The sequence below is a fragment of the Xyrauchen texanus genome, chromosome 28 (assembly GCF_025860055.1).
Source record: "Xyrauchen texanus isolate HMW12.3.18 chromosome 28, RBS_HiC_50CHRs, whole genome shotgun sequence".
Taxonomy (NCBI): Eukaryota; Metazoa; Chordata; class Actinopteri; order Cypriniformes; family Catostomidae; genus Xyrauchen; species Xyrauchen texanus.
Window position 1 is genome coordinate 9,708,756 of NC_068303.1, and position 11,217 is coordinate 9,719,972.

The following is an 11,217-nucleotide window of genomic DNA, read 5'->3' on the forward strand; positions in this document are numbered from 1 at the left end:
ACCCGAAGTACAGATTGCTATGGTTATAAGAAGGAAAAAAGGTATAGAAGTTGTTGTCCTTTTTTTATTTGAATGTGATCTCTTGTTTTTCCCCCATGAACTGGCGTAGCTTGCCAAGGCTGGGTGCCGCTGTGATTATGCTCTCTTTGTGGGAGCATCATCTGAAAACGCCACTCGTCTTCCATCCATTGCAAGCTCTACAGCTGGCCTGAAGATGTACTTAAATGAAACCTTCTCCACTTTAAAAATGGACAATGTTTCTCAATGGATGGAGGTAAAGAACATTTTCTAATTCCCTTTAAAATTGATAATTTAAATGTCTCACTGTTCAGTTGTACCACATTTGTGACCACAAACCATGTTCTATTGCAATGCAGCACTTTGAAAAGTGGCCAAAGCACCTGCCCATTGTGGCACATGCGGAGAAACAGACTGTGGCTGCGATCTTGATGGTGGCACAACTGTATAAGAGATCTGTTCACATCTGCCATGTTGCCAAGAAAGAAGAGGTAAGAATGCATAGGATTTGATATGTATTTTAGTCCAACGGCTGGATTTAAAGCTATTAATTTCTGTTCCACCAAACAAAATGGCAAACATAAAAAAAAAAAAAAACCATCAAAATGGCTGTTTCTGAACAATAATTAGACGCTGACTACCACTCCTGGAGTCATGAGTTCGAATCCAGGGTGTGCTGAGTTACTCCAGCCAGGTCACCCAAGCAACCAAATTGGCCCGGTTGCTAGGGAGGTTAGAGTCACATGGGGTAAACTCCTCATGTTCGCTATAATTTGGCTTGCTCTTGGTGGGGTGCGTGGATGCTGTGGAGAATCCGCTGTAACGTGCTCCACAAGATGCGCAGATTGACCGTCTCAGACGTGGAGGCAACTGTGATTCGTCCTCCGACACCCAGATTGAGGCAACCACAAGAACTTTTGAGTGCATTGGGAATTGAGCGTTCCAAATTGGGGAGGAAAAAAAAAATAGTTTTGTCCTATTTCACTTTCACCTGGAGCTTTTATTTTGGAGAAACATTAAAAGGGCAGGGTGTATTAGAAAGTTTGGAATTTTGCTCACTACAGATTTGGTGAAATGCTGTCAACTCTTTTTCTGTGACTGCTTGTCCCTTTTTTTTTTTCATTTATTTATAGAACCTTGTAGCTGTTACAAAAGCTACTTTTATAAAGGCTATAGTTGTATGTAGACCACCACTATTTTCAAAGTTTTTACCCTGAGCAGCACATCTGTGGCCAGTCCAGCAGCAAAATACATTCATAGACATACCACATCAGCGCTTAACTTCTCGCACAACACAAACAATTTTAGATGCACATTTTGTTGTGCTAATGGTTATTCCCCAGCAAATTCTCTTATCTGGTTGACTTAGTCAAAACGCTGCATCTTATCAAGGAAATAATTACAGTTTTTCTGTATTAATTATCATCCATAATCAATATATCCTCTAACATTTACTTTGTTTTTCAGTGTATGTTAATATTATATCAGGAGTTTTCCACAGGTGGATTTTGTTAAAAGCTCTGACTGCATACGGTGACCAAAATAACATTTAAGTTAGTTTACATGTAAACACTGCTGTTTCCTGTTGAACGCAGAGTAGTGGAATGGTGCCTTTGGGCACTTAGGGCTTTAATACCCACCAGATGGTGCCAGTTATTCGACGTTGTAAAACCGATGATTGATTGATTGATTGATTTAATAAAAAGTGTAAATATTGGGAAAAACATCTGTAAAACAAATTATTGGTTGATCTCTAGAATGGAATATTACTGTATCTTAATGAATACTGTGCAGTGCATACTGCCTTTTTTAAATAAGTGAAACAATAGGCACTATTCCACAATTGAACAACTACTTCATCATATGCCGTTACGTTAGTCACAACACCTCATGTTGCAGGTTTCATTTAGCTAGTGTTGTCAATCATCTTGGAAATAAAATGTTTTTCGCATTTGTTTTCCTGTAATGGATGTCTAACAATTATCATGCTTTCAGATTCTGATCATCCGAGCTGCTAAACAACAAGGGATCCAGGTGACATGTGAAGTGGCTCCTCACCATCTCTTCCTGTGTGAAGATAATGTGCCCACCCTTGGGGAAGGCAAGGCACAAGTACGGCCCATGCTGGGTACACGCGAGGACATGGAGGCATTGTGGGAGAATCTAGATATCATTGACTGTTTTGCTACAGACCATGGTAATAATGGGTTCATTTTCTGCCGTGAATCCTTGTTTTATTCTTGACCATGTGACAATTTTAATATAATGACTCTCGTCAAGTTTACTCCTGTATAGCAAGGGATCAAGCTGATTTGAGCTAGTCTTGTTTGTCTTTGTCATTCTTTTGTGAATTTGCAGCTCCTCATTCATTAGAGGAGAAGAACTCTGAGAAACCACCTCCAGGTTATCCAGGCCTGGAGACCATGCTACCTCTGCTGCTCACAGCAGTCAGCGATGGACGCTTAACCATTGATGACATCATCAAACGACTCTACGAGAACCCCAGTAGAATATTCTCTCTTCCTCCTCAAGAGGACACTTATGTGGAGGTATTTCTGTGCTGCAAAAGTTAAAAAGCATGTTGCCGTACATGGTCATCTATACGTTTTTAAGAATGTTGGTTTGAATTTAAACAATGCTTTGTACAAAACATTTTCTAGGTGGATTTGGAGCAAGAATGGACAATTCCAACACGCATGCAGTTCACCAAGTCAAAGTGGACTCCTTTTGAGGGCATGAAAGTGAAGGGAAAAGTCATGAGGGTGGTGTTGAGAGGAGAAGTTGCATACATTGATGGGCAGGTACGGTAATACTCATCTGTTTAATGGATTCTCTTAAATCCAAATGATCAATACATCAATTTCTCAGTTTTTTTTTGGGGGGGGGGGGGCAGTGCCACTTTGTTTTTTTTTAGCAGGGTCATGGATAACCTGGAAAAATCTGAATTTTTAAAGGAATGGTTAACCTAAAAAATATAATTATCTCATCTACATCTCCTTATGCTGTCTCAAACTATGACTTGCTTCCATCTGTAGATAACAAAGATATTTTGGAGATATGATGTGAATATCCATTCAATTCAAATTGGACCCCATTGACACTTCCAAGCTCCTTAAAGGGAATCTGTACAAATCATGTAGTTTAATCCTAGTCCTCTAAAGCGATATGATTGGTTTTGGGTGAACACAGACCAAAAGCTCGATAATACTTCCTCCCCGGTTCATGAAGAATCAAACCTCCCATCTTCCCGCATGAGCTCCCAAACTCAATGTTTCTGGAGCATATACTCCAACTGCTAGGCCATGGCTCCAACATGCATTTCTGTTCATTTATTTTTATTTTTTCTCTCTTAAGGTGTTTGTACCTCCAGGTTATGGTCAAGATGTGAAGTCCTGGTCAGTGGCCCCTGCAGGATCCACTGAGGCATTAAAGGATGCTTCTAAGGTAGTGGACTAACAGATACCCCCATAATGATAAGCCCTGAACTTATTTATCTCTTGCTCTAATGTATTGATTAGCATTGCTTTTTACAGCATTTTGGTGAGGCACAGACTCCTGAGAGCCTCCGTCAGGCAGCATCTGCTGATTTGGTCCGTAGCCGCGCCCCGAGCCCACGCCGGTCAGCTGGGGATGGACGCTTCATTCTCCCACCTCGTATCCACCACTCGTCTGATCCTGGTCTACCTCCAGGTGCCAAATGAACCACTACTCTGAAATTCTGATAGCACTTTAGTTGGACAATGCTTTGCTTTTTTTTTTTTTTTTTTGGAGTTGCAAATGGTTTAGCTTAACTATTTTCGGATTTTAAGATTATCATATCTCAAGCAAGGGATACGTTTTTGTATGCAGGTTTCTAAGGTCCACCATTTAATCCCTAAAGGTAATGGATGATGTGTTCTGTATAAACTGTATTTAATGTGCATAATCATCTCTTGCATGTTCACTTGATTAATTTGAACGTTCTTTCAGCTACCAATAATATCAGTTATTTATAAAATTGTACAATATTTAAATCCATTCCATAGAATTCCACAGATTTTTCCCAAAATCACCGCAGAAAATGCAAATATCTTAAGTCAGATTCTATCTGGGCTTGCTAATGATTCAACCAAATACTGGACCGAATTAATAATGCATTTCTGTACATTTTAAATTCACATCTATGGTTTCATCTTTTGGATGTTTATAATAAAATTGGGAAACAAAACAATATATTCAACAAAAATATATTAATATGGATGCATGCAAGCTACTGTGACGATACAAACCAGACTATATAAATCAAAGTGTCTGATATTTAATGGGGCATAAATGGAAACTGGCATGCAATAAATTAGTTATCCAGACTACAATTCCACTTTATACAAACATAAAATCTTGAATGCTAAGTATTCTAATAGCTGCAAATAAGCTCTTACTAATTAATTTCTTCAGACTTTGTACCATGGCAGAGATACCATCAGGACCACTGTATGATGTAGGTTTGTAGTCATTATAAGGTGATTGGAAATGCCTGGGTTTAGTCCGTATTCCCCATAGCAGAGCTTCTAATATATATATCTATATATATTTTTAAGGAATATTCTGCATTCAATAAAAGTTATACTCCATTGACAGCATTTGTGGCATAATATTGATTACCACTAAAATAAAAGTAGTCTTTAAAGGTAAATCTGGAATCCAGTGAGGAACTTACAATAGAAGTCAATGGGACTAATCTGTAAATGTTAAAATACTCACTGTTTCAGAAGAATAGTCACAAGGCATAAATATGTGTATTAACATGATTTTAGTGTGATAAAAGCTCAAATAATACACAAGTTTTAACAGAAGAATTTAAAGTGGTTTTATAAATTATAAGCTTCAAATTTCGGTCTCCAAAAATTGACACCTTTCACTTCCATTGTAAGTTCCTCACTAACTACTTTTTTAATTTGTATTTTTTTAAAAGGACGTTGGGATTTATTTTTTTTTTTTTGTGGTAATCAACATTTGATACAAAGGATGTTGATTGAGCTTAACTTGTATTGACCACAGAATATTCCTTTCAGAAAAAATGACATGCAAACATGCTGCTCTTGCACTTTCTACAGTATAGTTTTTATACACTCCACTGTATCTAAATTTTCTTTAGCTATATGATAACTTAATGATGTGCACTTTACAACAGCATGCTACATGCAAAATACTGTATTCCGCAATTTAGTACTTCAAAGAATACCATAATACCTGTATATGATCTTGGTAGGGTCTAAAAACAAAAAACAACAACATGGTATTACTGTTACCATGTCCAAAAATTCATGGTAGTGCCAAGGCTTTCAAAACAATATTCTTGGTTGTTAATGATGTGCCAATGGTGCGAGAATTAACTTACCAATGTAACTGAACCTAGTGACCCAATCTTGTATTCACCAAAGTTTTTTTTATTTTTTTTTTGCCCCCCTCTGAGTGGCCCTTTCTGTCAATAGGTTGCATTACACCAATAGGTGCCAACTAGTGAGTGGTTGAATAACTTATTAATACTCCAAACAGACTTTCGTTGTACTCTGCAAATCATCTGTCTATTTCCCAACAGTGGGATCAAAATATATTTGTCTGTTTCTCCACTAACCATATTTTGTTTGCGTGCCGTGTCTTCTGATGCCGGGTAATCCCAGTTAACTTGTGTCCCGTATATTGGTGTAAAATAGGATTTACTCATTCATGGCTGTGATATATTGTGTGATGATTGTACTACCTTTATCAGAATTGGCTCACCCAGTGGAGGCATATACGTACCCTCCTCCACTGGCCAGGATCCTGTCACCTCAGGCTGGACAGATCATGCCCCATCCCCAGACCTCCCCACTGCTGCACCCACTGGTGGGCCAGCATGTACTGTCCGTTCGGCAGTTCAGCAAAGAACAGGTAATGACACATTATTGATCCAAATGAGATAATGCCAGAAATAAAACCATTTGTATTTGTTTAAATGAGTTGATTTTTGTCTCACAAATAATCAAACACCTTGTCTTTTTTGGGCTTTTAGATGTCTCACCTGTTCAATGTGGCACATAATCTTCGTCTCAATGTGCAGAAAGAAAGACCCTTAGACATTTTAAAGGTACCCTGGCAAATAGCAAAATTTCTCCACTCCAAATTACCAATTCTTATTCCACATAGAAAAATGTGCAGACTTTATCTCAAGGTTATTGTAATGGTCATTTAGAACTGGATTGGTTGCATTGGAAATGTACCATTTCATCTAGCATCTGAGCCTTTTAAATACCACACTAAATAGATTTTTTTTATTTTTTTTTACTAAGTTTAGTTTGGTTTTAACATGGCACCTTCATTAACCCCATTTCTATTAGGAGTTCTAATATTCTGGCTGTACTCATAAGTAGACTACTATACTGATTTCGGGCTGTGCTAGTAAAAATGTTTGTTACCTACTCAACAGATTGTGTGTGTGTGTGTGTGTGTGTATGATAACTACAACTGTCACAGGTAATAAAAATGTTAAGTCTTCTAATAGATTCCACCTAAAAGATTATTTAATATGAAACCACATCATTTGTCAAAATGGCATATAATTCAATCCTCATCATCTACTAGGGTAAAGTCATGGCATCCATGTTCTATGAGGTGAGCACTCGCACCAGTAGCTCATTCACTGCAGCCATGCAGCGTCTGGGAGGCACAGTGGTGCATTTCAGCGAGTCTACGTCCTCCACACAGAAGGGGGAGTCTTTGGCTGACTCTGTTCACACCATGAGTGGCTACTCTGATGTCATAGTTCTGCGCCACCCTACACCTGGAGCTGTAGAGGTGAGTCATGCCAGTGGCTAGCCATTAATGCATTTTTATTGGAAAATACTTTGGGGTTAGATAGTAAACATGGTTGACAATGTCATTAAGAATAAATACTTTTGATCTTATTTTGCATGATTCCTCAGAGGAATTTGGTTAAGTTCCTTTCATAAGAATGGAATTTTTTTCAGTCTCTAATGACTTTTCTGCTTGTGTAACCAAGGCCACTCAGACCGTATCATAGCCTACTTTTCACAATCCAGTCAAACGCTGATGCGTTAAATCAAGCCCCATTCCACTACATTTACTTCTGTGATTATTCTGTTTATTAAAGGGATAGTTCACCCAAAAATAAATATCTAATTTTCTCATGCCTTCCCAGATTTGTATGACTTTGTTTAGCAGAACTCTTTGAGATTTTAAAAGAATATCTGGGCTCTGTGGGTCCATACAATGCAAGTGGATTGTGATTTAGCACTTTTAAAGCTCCAAAAAGAACAGACATTCACAGTAAAAGTAATCGATATGATTCCAATGGTTAAATTAATCTCACCTTTGGGTGAGAAACGGATCAATGTTTGTATAAAAAAAAAAAATTCACTATAATAGGTTATTTCCGATTTCTCTCATGCGCTCATGAGGGGATTTGGTTCATGCAGCCTCTCGTGTGACGCAAGCGTGCTGGCATTTTCAAACAAGCAAAAACCAATGAAGCTTGTGAACGGCGTTCTATTGTAAACAAATCGAGCTGCACTTTCGGCTGCATCACCTAGTTCTCGTGTGAACATGCCAACGCACATGCCTCGCGTCAAGCGAGAGGTGGCGTGCCGTGAACAGAGTCCCCTGGTGGATGTGCATTGAAGAGCGACTTTGAAGTAAACATTATAGTGAAAAGGACCTAAATATTGATCTGTTTATCTACCAAAGTGATCGTTTTGCTTGAGACTTAATTTAACCAATGGATCACTTTTTCTGTGATTTTGTCTTTTTTTGGAGGCTTTAAAGTGCTGATCAACATGCACTTGCATTGTATGGACCTGCAGCGTAGAGAACTTCTTTAAAATCTTTCTTCTCTAGAAGAAAGAGTCATATACATCTGCGAATGGCATGAGGATGAGTAAATGATGAGTTAATTTTTGGCCTTTTTTTTTTTTTTCCATTTCCAGTGAAAGAGTTTTGTGTGTTATAAAAGTGCATTAATTAAATTATTTAAAATTGTATGCTACAAAATGCCTCTGGATTGTAGAGTGCAGCGAGGCATTGTCGGCGACCTGTAATCAATGCTGGAGATGGAGTTGGAGAACATCCCACTCAGGCTCTTCTGGACATATTTACCATCCGAGAGGAACTGGGAACAGTCAACGGCATGACTGTGAGTCATCTTGTAATACTGTATTAGCACAGCTCAGTATTGGCATGTCTTGATCTGTTCCGCTTCAACTCACAAATCATAGTTCCAAATTTAAGCTGAGGTTTGCTTTAATTGCTGAAATGTTTTATATTTTTTTTTTTATCCTTAATCTCAGATTACCATGGTAGGCGATCTGAAACATGGCCGCACTGTGCATTCTTTGGCCAGACTACTCACTCAGTACAGGATAACTTTGCGCTTCGTGGCCCCAAAGAACCTCAGCATGCCTGCCGAAATCATTGACTTTGTGGCCTCCAAAGGGATAAAACAGGTGTGTCTGAAGTCAAGTGTATGAATTGAGTGGATCGCTAACTACTTGCATTTCATTTATCCATTATTGCTTGAATATTTCATGAAGTGTGTCTGAACTTCTCCATCTGTGTCCATAGGAAGAGTTTAACAGCATTGAAGAGGCCCTCCCAGACACTGACGTCCTGTATATGACGAGGATACAGAAAGAACGATTTGCCTCTGAAGAAGAGTACAAAGCAGTAAGACATGATTTTGAGGTCATTGTATCAGCTTTTGTTCTTAAACTGCATAGAAAAATAATGTAATCCATTGTCCCTTTCCAGTGTTTTGGCGAGTTCATCCTAACCCCCCATATCATGAGGGGAGCCAAAAGGAAGATGGTGGTTATGCATCCTCTGCCTAGAGTCAATGAGATCAGGTTTGATATTTTTGAGACTGGTCTATAACAAATGTATTAGAGGTCCAGTATTTGTAATATGTATAATAGTGATAGAATTTATGTATAATGATATATTTTTATTAGGGCTGTCGATTTTAACGCCTTAAAGGTTTTTTTTTTTTAAATAAAAATGTACGCAATTAATCGCAATGCCCCCGTATAAAGAAGATTACTGAGAAATGTAAGCTTGTAGTACCACCTGTCTACTCTAGAGGGCAGTAAGTGAAACTTCAGCTGTGTGGCAATGCGCAGTTTGTACAGTGGAAGAAAACAACCTTCAGCAGCAGAACAACACAAACATGTTACGTTCTTGCCTCCAACACTTGGAGCGCTAAGGGATCTCAAGATGTTTTCTAAGTATTAAACTATATTTAACTTAACACAATGACTTCAAACATTTATGTTTATGATGTGACACACCAGAGAGAGTGTGTGTGTGTGTGTGTGTGTGTGTGTGTGTGTGTGTGTGTGTGTGTGTGTGTGTGTGTGTGTGTGTGTGTGTGTGTGTGTGTGTGTGTGTGTGTGTGTGTGTATGTTATCATTATATATTGAATTATTGTTATGAGTGGCTTTCTCACCAAATATTTGTATATGCGATAAGTTAATTACACTGTGTCCCGATAAGATTTTTAATCGATTGACAGCCCTAATTTTTATTAATTAGAAACATGAAATTATACCCAGGGGTGACCCAAACCACAAAGTTTGTCGGGTCCCATCAGGCTTTGGTCATGCACAGGATCCTTACATATGCTTGTGTATAAAGCAAGCTATAGCAAATTACAACTTAAATGCTTAACACAAACTTGTTATAATTGCTGTGTCTCAATTGTATTGTTTTTCAGTGCTGAGGTGGACACGGATCCTCGAGCTGCTTATTTCCGGCAGGCAGAGAATGGGATGTATATTCGGATGGCACTGCTGGCCACTGTGCTGGGAAGATGAGGTCACCCACGACAGTTCAGTTTTTGGGCATTTTTGCCTGGAAACACTAGTTGAATAGTTTGTTCTGTGTACTCTCTCTATAAAGTTCGAGCAAGTATGATTTTGGATGCAGTATCCATTGACTAAAGTCATGCAGATTTACCACAGCAACCACAATGGGGTGTGGATAAATCTGTTTTTGGGTTCATCTCAAAATACCTGAATCTGTACTGCATTAATGCAACGCTAGAATAGTAGGCCTTTCACAGAGGTTCTGCTCACAATACAGTTTTGGTCTAGAAGACTTTAGCATCAACTGTTTTACTACCACTTATCTCATTCATTGTTCTCCTTGATGTAATCTGTTGTGCATTTAAAAAATGCAGCTGTCTTCAAATACAATTTTTGCAATGTGCATTTTGACATTCCAGAGATTCACTTTTTATAACACTTAGGGTCTTTGTGCACTGCAAATAGAAATGGTAGGGAGATTATTCTTCATTACTTATTAACATTTGTGAACTTGACCAAATGTATTGTGACTGCAACTGCTTTTGTAATGAAATGTATTTTGAGACAATAAACATTTTGTAATCGGTCTTTCTGCAACATGGCATAGTCTACCTGGCCGACGGTATGTGTACACCCAATCTACTAGTCACAAGTATCCCATAGAACACCCAAATAGTTGGTGAATAGTTTGGCAGAGCAAGTTAATCAACCAATACATTATTATATTGATCAATTTACACTAAGCACTTTGATGTTTTGCATCAAATGCATAAGGAAATAAAAATGTTTAACCTGAAAATGACTGCCCATCATCAAAAGAATGCTTTCAAAGAGCAGCACAACTAACAAGGAGTCTGCTTGAAATGCAATTAGTTGGTCTTATTGAAACCAAATTTACAATACAGCTCATAAAATGTATGTATACCTGGGAGACTTCAAACATTAGAATGTTAAAAGTGTAGAGGGCGAGCTTGTAAAACCTAGCATTTACATGTATGCATTTGGCAGACGCTTTTATCCAAAGTGACTTGGTGTACTTATTACAGGGACAATCCCCCCTGCACAACCTGGAGTTAAGTGCCTTGCTCAAGGGGCCAACAGTGGCATCTTGGTGGTGCTGGGGCTTGAACCCCCAACCTTCTGGTCAGTAACCCTGAGCCTCAACCACTGAGTCACCACTGCCCCCCTACCTAGCATTCATTTATGATGCAGGTTTCTTATTTGTATGCATGTATTGGTAAATGTGGGTTTAAAAATGGTTAGATTTTCAGACTTCTAATTTTTACTTCGAAATCCTTTATCGTTATATTTATTTAGATTTTGGGAGGTGAAGTAGCCTGTGGCCGTAAGTTTGCTTTAGACCAAA

At 38.4% G+C, this 11,217-nt stretch overlaps 1 protein-coding gene across 1 annotated transcript in view; it reads left to right on the forward strand.

Annotated features, from left to right (window-relative positions):
- cad (carbamoyl-phosphate synthetase 2, aspartate transcarbamylase, and dihydroorotase) overlaps positions 1-10,437 on the forward strand; it is a 28,701-nt gene extending 18,264 nt beyond the window's left edge. The window contains exons 29-43 of the mRNA XM_052095939.1: positions 110-274; positions 378-509; positions 2,014-2,215; positions 2,377-2,567; positions 2,679-2,819; positions 3,373-3,462; positions 3,552-3,708; positions 5,768-5,928; positions 6,050-6,124; positions 6,619-6,831; positions 8,060-8,185; positions 8,340-8,495; positions 8,614-8,715; positions 8,800-8,894; positions 9,761-10,437. Of these exons, the coding sequence (XP_051951899.1) occupies positions 110-274; positions 378-509; positions 2,014-2,215; positions 2,377-2,567; positions 2,679-2,819; positions 3,373-3,462; positions 3,552-3,708; positions 5,768-5,928; positions 6,050-6,124; positions 6,619-6,831; positions 8,060-8,185; positions 8,340-8,495; positions 8,614-8,715; positions 8,800-8,894; positions 9,761-9,860 (2,106 nt within the window). The 3' untranslated portion in view covers positions 9,861-10,437. The remainder of the gene's footprint in view (positions 1-109; positions 275-377; positions 510-2,013; positions 2,216-2,376; positions 2,568-2,678; positions 2,820-3,372; positions 3,463-3,551; positions 3,709-5,767; positions 5,929-6,049; positions 6,125-6,618; positions 6,832-8,059; positions 8,186-8,339; positions 8,496-8,613; positions 8,716-8,799; positions 8,895-9,760) is intronic.
- Positions 10,438-11,217: the final 780 nt, after the last annotated feature.